Genomic DNA, 11,338 nt, shown 5'->3' on the forward strand with positions numbered 1-11,338 from the left:
GAGAACACTAACATGAAATCAATGCTCCCTATGCATAGCCTTTTATATTGATATGTCTCTTTCTAATCCATTTATTAAATTTTAAATATTAATAATATATTTAAATACTATTTTATAATTATTTTTTCTTAATAAAAAATAACAACTCACACTTTTTATTAAATTAAGGGTAATTACATTTAAGAGCTCTTATTTCTGAATTCAAAAACAAACAAGTTGCTCTTCTCTCTAAAAATTACAAATAAATCAATTTATCATTAAAATATTAGAATAACCCATTCATAATAATATTTTAATTAAATTGAATGTTTATAACTTTAAAAAAATAATTTATTTATCATCAAACTCATAATTAAATAACTTTAGATATAATTTAGGGGTCGTTTGTTTACTGCTGAATGAAACATTTAACGCAGAATGTTGAACCGTTCAACATTCAACGTATTTGATTCTCACTCTGAATGAAGATTATATTGAATGAAACAGTAAAATACTACTGAATGATTTAACATTAAGAACATTCTGAATCATTAAGTATTTAATATTTTATTATAATACTTATTTTTTTTAGATATTATCTTATTATTGCTTGTGTTCACACTATCAAATCACAATCTTCAAATATTTATCCCTTAAACTAGCACTTTCGAATCATTTCAATCGTAATTTCAATTCAAAATCACCTTTAGTCAAATCACCTTAAATCTATCTGGAACCAGCTTTTTTTTTAAATATGCAATGACTGACTCTTTATTCTCGGACTTTTCGTAGATAAGTATATAAAAATAAATATTTGGCCATATTCTCACGTCAGAGGTGACATATGAGTGACGGAACTCATGACTTTTGCAGCACATTCTAGATGAACTTCATCCTGACTGTAAATTAGATATTTAAAATTATCGTATCTTTTATATTTTTAAATATTCCATAATTTAGCGTCTTTAAAATTTTAAAATTATAATATTTTTTAAATATTTTTATTCTTTTAAAATTTTATAAATTTATTTATTTTTAAAATCTTAAAAATTATCTCTCTAATCTAAAAATTTTATATCCGCTTACCGTATGAATAATCACGCCAAATCTTTAGGTGTTAATGTAATTTTGGGGGAAAGTTTTTTGTTTTGAAAAGTCAAAGCATTTAATTTGGTGTGGCTTTTTTAGGTGATAATGTACCTATCCAAGTGAGAAACATAAATTGATCTCCACCCTTGATAAGCCTTCATCTAAGGGTCACTATTGCTTCAATCCTTGCCAAACAAACACAATCCATGTGAGCCTTTGATGGAGGGTTAGATCCAACGACTACAAGCTTGCCCCATCATCAAGCCATGTAAAAACACAAAATAATCTCAACCATTGGATATAGATTGGATCCAATGGCCAAGACTTCATCTTACCAAAGGAGGTTTGGCTCCCCACTGATGTTATCGACCAGATAACTAGACGGAACCGATGACACGTGGATCACATGCGCCAGTCCGATCATCTTTTTTTTGAAACGCCGCGTCGTCACTGTCACCAGTCACATTAAGATATAAGAAAAATCACAGAAAAATTAGAGAAAGGATTGTTCTTGAATCTAAAACAAGTTGTTACAACCGTTTCTTCAAAATTAGAGTCTTTAAAATTTAAAATTATCACATTTTTATATTTTTAAATATTTTTATTAAAATTTTATTTTTATTCTTTTAAAATTTTATAAATTTATTTATTTTTAAAATTTTAAAAATTTATTTTTATTCTATAAATTTATTTACTTTTAAAATCTTAAAAATTTATCTCTCCAATCGTAATACTTTGCATCCGGTGGCGCCAAATTTTTAGGTGAAAATGTAGTTTTGGATGTAATTTTGTGGGGAAAGTTTTTTGCTTTGAAAAGTCAATGCATTTAATTTGGTGTGGCTTTTTTAGGTGATAATACACGTATCCAAGTGAGAAACATAAATTGATCTCTACCCTTGAAAAGCCTTAATCCAAGGGTTACTATTGCTTCAATCCTTGTCAAACAAACACAACCCATGTGAGCCATTGATGGAGGGTTAGATCCAAGGGCTAAACACTTGCCACATCATCAAGCCATTTGAAAGAACACAAAACAATCTCAACCATTGGATCTAAATTGGATCCAATGGCCAAGACTTCTTCCCAAAGGAGGCTTGGCTCCACACTTTTGTTCATATCGGCCGGAGATCTCTACGGCGCGTCGATGACACGTGGGTCACATGCGCCGGTCTGATCATCTTTCTTTTCGAAACGCCGCGTCGTCACCGTCACCGGTAACATTAAGATATATGAAAAATCACAGAAAAATACAAAAAAAATTAGAGAAAAGGATTGTTCTTGAATCTAAAACAAACAAGTTGTTACAACCGTTTCTTCAACGGATTTTAAGCGGGAGCAGTTAATCAAGAGCCATAGTTCATCAATATAAAAAGGGCGTTCATCATTTACACTAAATACCAAGGAATCAACTAGCAATCGTCAACATAATCACCAATCCACATAAAAGTTTCGGAGAAAGCAAGGAGAAAAGGAAGAGAGCTCATCGTTCGTGGAGGAGTCGGTCACTGTAGATTCAAGCTTTGTTTAAGGTGAGGATTTTTTTCCTTTGCATATTTTCGGTTCCAATAAAAGAGGGACCAGATTTTGAGGTGGTTGGTGTTCGGAGTTTGGCCGGTGGTGGCCTGAGTTTGGTCGGTTGGGTGGCCTCGGTTAGCTAAGTGGGGAAGAAAGGAGTTAGTTCTCTTGAGCCAAGGTTAGTTTAGGTTAGAATCAAGAACACTTGGGTTTATTTTTTGGGGAGTGATCTTGGGAGTTTAGGGTTTTTGATTTGAAAAAGATGAGAAAATTGGTGTTTTTGGAGATTTAGATTAAGAAAAACATGGATAAAAGTTAGGTTTGGGTTGACATGGAAAGAACATATATGAAAAAGAGTTGTTTGATCTTTAAAAACGACTTTTTTGAATGGAGTTTTATGTTTTTTCGGATCTAACTTGTTTTTGGGGATGAGCATAGGATGAGTTTGGATGAATATTTGAAGAACATGGGAGATGGCTGGCCAAGGTTGAGAGAATTTGGGGAAAGGAGGAAATTTTGGAGTGTGGAAAATGAGGATTGTGTTAAATTTTTAGGTTTTATAATGTATAGTTTTTGGGCTAATTACTTCATTAAACACTATACAAGTAGCGTATTTTTTATTTTGTCTGTGGCTTTACATTTATTTTAGTCACCAAATGCTTGTAATTTGCTCTCCGAATTTTAATTGAGTTCGATTTAGTCCCTAATTTCTTTCCAACTGCCTTGATTGCTTTATTAAAAATGTCTAATTATTAATATTAAATTCCAATTCTTGAATCTTTTAAAATGGTCACCCGTTTAATTATAACATTAAATCTTTAGAGTTTTTAAATTTTTTATTTTAATCACTAATATTAATTAATCTTTAGATTTTTAATCCAGCCTTAGATTTTAAGTTCTTTGGTTTCAGCTTTATTAATTAGAGCTTTAGTTTAATTTATTTAATTAGAAATTAATTAAGTTTAGGATTAGTTTTTTTTAATAAAATTAATTAGAAATTAAATAAATAAATTCATAATTTGATTAAAACAGAGTAATTATTTATTTCTAAATTTTGAAAAGAATGGTCTTAAGATAACTAGACATTTCTTCTCAATATTTTCAAATAAATAAATTCTATTAAGTGGTCACTTCTAAAATTAAATAGATTCATTAATTAAAAGCAAAAGGTAGAGGTTTATTCCAACGCTTAAATTGCTGAGGATAAGTTGTTTAATTAACGTCAAAAGCTTGATCTTTGTTCTTTAAAATAAGGATCATCCTTATTCTTTTAAATAATAATTTGACTATTTTTTCATCTTTAGTTTTTTTTAGGTTTAATAATTGATTAATTCTTTAATTTTTAATGATGACATTATTTCATTATTTCAATTAAAACATAATAAATAATCGCCTTAATTCTAGTTAAGGGGTTAGTTTCTTCTTTAATTGGAAATAGATAAATATTGTGCATCTCTCTAAAAATTTTAAATATTCTTATTTTAGGGAATAAAAAGATCATTAATTAAATAAATATTTGAATTTCTTAATTTTTAATATAGAGACAATTTTATAATTGAATGTGTCAATATTTGGACGTTGCGAGGGTATTAATCCTTACACAAGCGTAATTGACTCCGAACTCAAAATCTTTGAATTGCATACCAAATTACGCCTTTTTAAATTTATTTAAAAAAGTGTATCTCGGGTTTTTAACCTACCCAATCCTAAAGATTGATAGTAAATCCAAACTTTTCAAATCTTTTCTAAAAATTCCAATTTTGTAAATTTATTTCATATTCGCACCAATTTCGAAAAATGTCTGTCGCGACACTCATCATGTCCTAGTTTCCCACACACACACAAAAGATCACGGTTTTTCGTATTGGAATAAAACATAAGTAAACGAACCTTTTGGTAAAGCCAACTTCTTATTCTTCTTTAAAGGCTTATGAACATCAACCCTCACCCGAATTATTATAGATCCTCTGTACTCAAAAGTAAAGCAGATGCCTCATACTCAATAAAAGATCCAATAAAATTGTCGAATTGCTTCGCTACTTGTTCTGAAACATACCCCATCGGTAAGTCATTAACCAAAAACCCAGAAATCTACACTAGTCAACAATCACTTTCATCAGATCATCATCAACTTCCAATCGATGCATCAATAACAAGCTAGAATTAAAGTATCAGGGACCCCAGATTCTATATGAGTAACATCAACTTCATGAAACAACCGAAATAGAAACCTACTCTCCCCCAATTCAGAGATGGAGATTCCCCCAATAGGATGCCAGACATTGGCCAGCGTGACCCTCATAGCCAGAAAATTCACAGAACTCACTATAAGGAATTTTCCAACCAAGCAAAATTCAAAAGATATTGGGGTGGGGGTCCCCTAATCTCGTTAAAGTGAGGTCCTCTTCCTCCTATTCCCCTAACGCAAGATTATCCAAATCGTGCTCAAGATCACCACACAATGAACAAACCAAACCCCAAAACAAGGCTAGCAAAAACTAGAGACTCAAGAAACCCAGAAAACAACTACAAACGATAGAGAAAAGGCGTGCCAAGAAACAAAGAAACCCTAGCATAGAAGGATGAATTGAGAATAAAATATAATTAAATAATTATTTATTTAAAATAATTTGTCTATTATCGTTTCGAACTTCAAGAATGAATTGAGAATAAAATTTTTAAATTATCATATATTTAAGTATATTTTTTATTAATAATTTATTTTTATCCTCTTAACTTTTTTATAAATTCTATCCTAACTTATATCATGCAACTGTCCCTAGTTTCAACTGAATATCTTTAATCAAGGTTTGATTAGGTGTGAGAGAAAACGATGAGAAAGAAAATAATATTAATTAAAAACACTCACGACATAATCCAAAAGGACCTTTAATATATATATTTTTTTCCTTTAAAGAGCAACTATTCCATAAAAGTCTAATCTCACTTAAAATAATCCTAAAATAAAGTCCATATATTGATTCCATTAATCCAATGGCGTAATTTTATAGAGCAAGCTTCAAATTACATTTTATACCCATTTTTATAATAGGTTAGGTCCAATAATTATATTATCCACAAGGCCCAAAACATTAGTATGGGACGACAAACAGCAACCTAGTTCTCAAAGTAAGACTTCAATTTCTAATTTTCTAAGGTTTTAACTAGGTCATTAAATGCAAAGCATTTACCGAAAACATTTTGTTTATTGAATCGTTAACTTGCTTCTGTATCATCCTTTAGAAGGAACCTGCAAACCTTCATCTTCATAATAGTAATAACAATAATAAGCTTTGTATAATCTCTTGCAGACCAATCTCGGTTCTTCCGTTAATCAATTACAGCGTTATTGCTATTTGCCAAGATCATGATGGGATCGTGGTTGGTTGCGAATTAAATCAACATGGAGAAGAGAGAACTCGCCTGAATCTCACCGATCATGCTGAATGTTGGAGCGTTATTACCATTGAACATGACAACCGATTAGGTTGCTCAGAGATTTAGATTTGACTTGTGCCTAATCACTGGGTGATATTTCCACAACATAACTTATGTAATGTGCTTTTCTATGTGGTTCTCCCTCGTTCTCTAACCATTTGGTATAAAAAAGAAAATAACATACCGGCAAAAGAAACATTTCACGGTTAAATTAATAAAATATTATCTTTAAAATTCAGAGAAATAATTCTTTTAAAAAAAATTACACGTATTTAATTGTAAAAGAATAAAATAATAATTCAAACCAATTTTAAGAATAAGAAAATATTTGTAAAAAAAACATAGATGTGAAAATCTTAATTCCAATTATTCAATAGAAAAATGTTTAAAAATCAGATCTACAAAATTAATATTCAACTGATGTAAAATTTTATGACTACCGAATATATTAATAATACAATAATAAATAAAAGAATTACCTAAATAAATTCTAGAGAACTCTTTTTTTTATAAAAGAGTTTTACAATAATCTAATGGGTAAAGTATACAAATGGTCCTTTGACTATAGGATATTTTTTTTGAGTCTTTCTACAATTAAAAGTTATAAAATGATCACCTAACTATTCATTATATTTCAGATTCGTCATTTTCATTAAAAAAGTTGATGACAGTCTGAGCTAGATATTAATATATTGTCAGAGAAATGATAAAATATGATCTTATAATATCATACAACTATTATATCTTAGAAAAAATTAATAACCAGATCAAAATATCATTAATTTTTTACGGAAAATGATGAGTTTTGAACATAATAAATAGTAGGAGGACTATTTTTTAACTTTTAATAGTCGATGGACTCAACAAAGAAAATCATATAGTTTAGGGATCATTTTGTAACATTTAATAGCTTAGAGACTCAATAAAGTAGTATCATATAGTTGAAGGACAGTTTATGTACTTTACCCCAATTTAATTGACCGTATACTTTAATCTCAAAAGTATAACATGTATCAGGTGTATGCGTTACGCTACTGCGCTCAGAAATTTGGTGACTTGGCGGTAGATCTTAACAGTTCTTTTTCGAACCCTAATCCGTAGGGATAAAACATCATTGATCAAATTCTATTCAAGCTACTCTGGGCACACCGTTCAACTTCACTTGTTCTTGGGTTTTTCTTTTTGTGACAAAATTAACCATTATCTTTCATTTAGCCAGTTCTGTGGTTGCACAAATTCCGTATTTTCCTCTTGTTTGATTTTCTAGTGATTAAGCAGAGAGATTGCTGAATTCTGGCTTGAGGATTTTGGGAATTCTGGGAATCACTCCAATTCATGGATTAGGGGGTGAATCGGCTCAACCGGCTACGAGGAGTATGGAAAATCAAGTGCAATTGCAGTCATAAGTTTCCAATTTGAAATCAACCAGTGAGGCTACTTGAATTTTGGTCTGTAGATGTTATTTTCGTACTAGTAAAAATGGGGGAAAGTGAAGGATCTGGTTCTGGGAATTTGAAGTCGGCTCGCCCTACAGTTGCTGAGAAACTCTGGGATGGTTCCCTGAATCTTAATTCTTCTGTAACTGTGTCGGTCGTTTCCTTCTTCAAAAGGTTATTCAGCTATTTCCTTCTCTCTCTCTCTCTCTCAGTTCCGAGAACAAATTCTGTTTTTAGTATCAGTGATTTTCAGTTCATTTGTTAATATTTCTTTATTCCAAGAAGATTAAATTATATAGCTTTTTCTTTACATGTAATTGCTTTTTAAGTATTTAAATTTCTGTTGAAAGCTCTACTTTATGAATTATTTTGGCAATCTGCAAAGTTATCATAACATTATCTCTGCAAATAGAAACTTTATAATATTTTGTAGGATGCAAGAAATCAAATCATATTACTAGTAGAACAAGTCAGCTCAAGAACATGGGCAACTTGGTACCAAATAAATTATGCAAATTGGCTGATTAATTGGTTTATTATCTGCATATTTCTCTTCATATTAAATGGCATAGAGTACTGTAGTCAACGAGTACTTTGTTCCAAGAATTTCTTATCGAATACTAAAGTAGAAATGGGAAAATAAAATTAATCAAATTGATAAGAGATATGTTGATGCATGCAATGCTGAAGTTGGTTTGATGTAGGATCAACATTTAAAAAAAAATCTAATCAGAGATTGACATGGAAATGAGACCATATAAAAACTTCGGTACAATTCACGTTGTTACTAACCTAGATATGTCATGAAACTGAATTTTTTTTTCTTTGATCATGAAACTGAAATTTATATTGGTCCAACCACCAATATAGCCGTTTTTATAAAGAGGCAAATGACAATCATCCTCTATTCACCGTGGATAGAAAACTTGAATGAGCTAATAAATGACATGGTCTACCTTAAGTGACACCGGAATTGTGATCTAAACCTTGAAATGTGCGACTGATCAGATCTTCCCCATTCTTCTGCAACTACCTTCTGTAAAGAGAGAGTTTGCTGTTAGTCGTCACGGGAGCCTACCATTCTGATTGACTGTGTACATATCCCTATGCTTTCTGGCTTCTGCAATTCATGGCAATTTTGAGTTTTTAATACTAGAATCCTCGTTTTCCTTGATTCATTCATACATAATGTCAATTTTGCATGTTGTTAACAACTTTATGCAATTTATTAGCAATTGAGTCTTTCAAAGTTAACAGTTTATATTTGTTCGACTGACATGTTTTGACAGTTTCACCTACATGCCTTTAGTTAGTAAATTAAAAATGCAATCCATTTTTTTGGGACTATTTCAGGTATAATATTCGCTACAAATTAAATTTGGTGTCCTGGTTGACAGTCTCTTGGCATAATATACAGTTGTTTCACTTAATGCATAGTTCATCAGCTTGGTATGATATTATCTGACTAGGTTCATGGCATAAAGATTTTAGTGGTAAATCTTCAATAGATAACCTTTTCTACAATGATTTTGTTGTGTAGTGGTGAGAAGATGCCTGATATCAAGTGGCCTGAACATGTAGAAGTCAAAGGAAAAGTTAGACTAGAGGCTTTTGAGAAATATATTCAAGAGCTTGCTCGCTCACGCAATAGAGGGTTGATGGTAAGATATCATTTTCATGTGTTACTGTCATCAATTGAGATTATTTAGTGTGTGATTTACCTTGCCTTACATAACCAATGTTTGAATTTGATAAACAGTTGAATACCAAGTTCCTTAGGGAATAGAGATGTTAAAGACCTGAGGTACCCCTAGAAGTTTCTTCTTTGCATGTCTATAATCTCAAATATAGAATGACTAAAGTGAACATAGTCATTTTGGAAACAAATTCACGGGTCATTATCAACTCTTCTTCCATAAAAATGAAAACAGTAATGGTTTACATGCTACTTATTAGGCTTTTAGCTTAGGATTTGCACATTGATAATTAGATACACTCCTTTCACTTGTAATTTATGATATATCAATGCAATTATATTCAGGTAGTATCACTTTGCTGGAAAGAAGGGTCTTCTAAATCAGGACTAGTAGGCTTGAATCAGGTATGTTGGTAGAAAAGGAACATGATTATGGTCATTTAGTGTCTGGGGTGCATTTTGAGGATTTCTTCTCTATTTATTAATTTATAATTTCTTGTAATCTAAACAGATTGCGAAAGGGTACAAGAAAGGGGAAAGAGTGGGGTTTGCTCAGCTCTCACCAGGTATTGATCTTTACATATGTCCTCGAAGTGATGCCATAATCACCATACTTGCAAAACATGGATTTTTCAAAGGCATGGCAGCTATTGAAGACAGGAAAAACTCATTAGTTGGTTGTGTTGTTTGGAGAAGAAATCATGGACCTGCAGATTCTATCACGAAGAAGCATGAGGGAAAACGTTCTTCCTTGACAGAGCAGCCCCTGAGTTCCTACACCGAGCAAAAGGTTTCTGAAAATGACTTGCCATGTACTCAACCTTCTAAAGAATCAGTGACATGCGCAACCACTGAGAGTGCTGTAATCAATAGAAATGAAGGTGACAATGCAGGTAATGACAGCCAGCTTGCACTGCATATGTCTCCTGCCAGTGCTGATCTCTTGCTCAAGACTTCAGCATTGAGCAACTTCTCTGGTATTTCACTAGGACTTCAAACATCATCGTGTTCTGATTCTGTCTCTCTCTCCAGACCCAAGGGGCAGTCTTCTGTAAAGGAAATGCCTCGTGTGGATAACTCAAAACCGGAAGATATTAAATCTTTTTTGAGACCTGAAAATCCTGCATTATCTCTGCCACCAGTTATTATAAAAGAGCACATTCCTTCCATTGATGATGATGATCTTCCAGAATTTGATTTTGGTGGGATATCTAAAACTCCAGGAAGTAAGGTTTTGGATATAACAGTGTTTGAAAAAAATGTTGTGGTGGAAGGATTAAAGAAAGTTGTTTTGACATTTCCTTTGGCTTCGCCTACTATGCAGTCCTTACCTGCTCAGAATAAAAGGCTGGCAGAAGATTTCCTTCCCCCTGGGTTCGTATCCAACAGTAGCCTAAACTTGCCTCCAGGAAAGAAAGTTTGTAAAATTGATCAGGTATCAGTTTTACCAGTTTTAGAAGCAAAACATACTGCCGAAAGCAGCTCAGTATTCACGCCTGTTATCGCTAGTATAGTTGCACCACAAAAGAATATTTTCGTTGATGACGATGACATGCCTGAATGGTATCCACCACATGTAGAGCTCCCCAAGCAAACTTTTCTCAAATCAGAAACGGTAGTAAGAACTTCTATCCATCCTACTTTATCGAACCCCAAGTTAAGAAGTTCATCTCCAGGTCATCCAAATCCCCCATTCCCTTTAGCTTGTCAGTTGCCTTTTAATACCCGAAGACCAAGTTACGCAAATCAGTCTCTGCTAACTTCCTGTGGGAAACCACTACAACCGAGACCCAATTCCATCCAACTTTTGAGGCCACCCATCCACCACCCTCAGTGGGAGGGCAAGGGTCGATGAAACCAGTTAATTGCTCAATATATGTGAGATAGTTAAAGCACTGTACAAAGCTTGCTCCACAAGGGGATGGACGATGACTTCAAAGAATCTATAAGGTAAAGAGAAATATGGATTTGCAAATAAAGAATTTGGTTTAATGGGGCTTCACTATACAACAGTTTTCCATCTCCAGTTTGTCAGGTTTTCTGCATTTTAGATTATAATGTTTTCTAAATACTTTTATCTTAAACCTATCTTCAGCTGAAGCAAAAACTTACCGAATCTATGGTGAGAATTGTCTAAGGTGACACTTTGACCCTTTATAAAATGCTGAAATATGCTCTATGCTAA

The 11,338-nt window shown here is 32.4% G+C and overlaps 1 protein-coding gene across 2 annotated transcripts; it reads left to right on the plus strand.

Moving 5' to 3' along the window:
* The first annotated feature begins 7,071 nt into the window (after positions 1-7,071).
* On the plus strand, positions 7,072-11,338 carry LOC120147938. 2 transcript variants are annotated; one of them, XM_039161166.1, is made up of 4 exons: positions 7,074-7,631; positions 8,998-9,118; positions 9,499-9,558; positions 9,665-11,338. In XM_039161166.1, exons 1-4 carry the CDS (start codon positions 7,501-7,503, stop codon positions 11,006-11,008), a joined length of 1,656 nt encoding a protein of 551 aa, XP_039017097.1. In that variant the 5' UTR covers positions 7,074-7,500; the 3' UTR covers positions 11,009-11,338. The 2 variants fall into 2 exon arrangements, with proteins under 2 accessions (XP_039017098.1, XP_039017097.1); XM_039161167.1 differs by lacking the exon at positions 9,499-9,558 and having other exon boundaries at positions 7,072-7,631.

The sequence above is a fragment of the Hibiscus syriacus genome, unplaced genomic scaffold, assembly GCF_006381635.1.
Source record: "Hibiscus syriacus cultivar Baekdansim isolate YM2019G1 unplaced genomic scaffold, ASM638163v2 tig00110945_pilon, whole genome shotgun sequence".
NCBI lineage: Eukaryota > Viridiplantae > Streptophyta > Magnoliopsida > Malvales > Malvaceae > Hibiscus > Hibiscus syriacus.

Coding starts and splice junctions, on each gene's coding strand:
- LOC120147938 (XM_039161166.1), top strand. CDS start 7,501: ATGGGGGAAAGTGAAGGATCTGGTTCTGGGAATTTGAAGTCGGCTCGC. Junction 7,632..8,997: donor GTCGTTTCCTTCTTCAAAAG/GTTATTCAGCTA, acceptor TTTGTTGTGTAG/TGGTGAGAAGATGCCTGATA. Junction 9,559..9,664: donor GACTAGTAGGCTTGAATCAG/GTATGTTGGTAG, acceptor TAATCTAAACAG/ATTGCGAAAGGGTACAAGAA.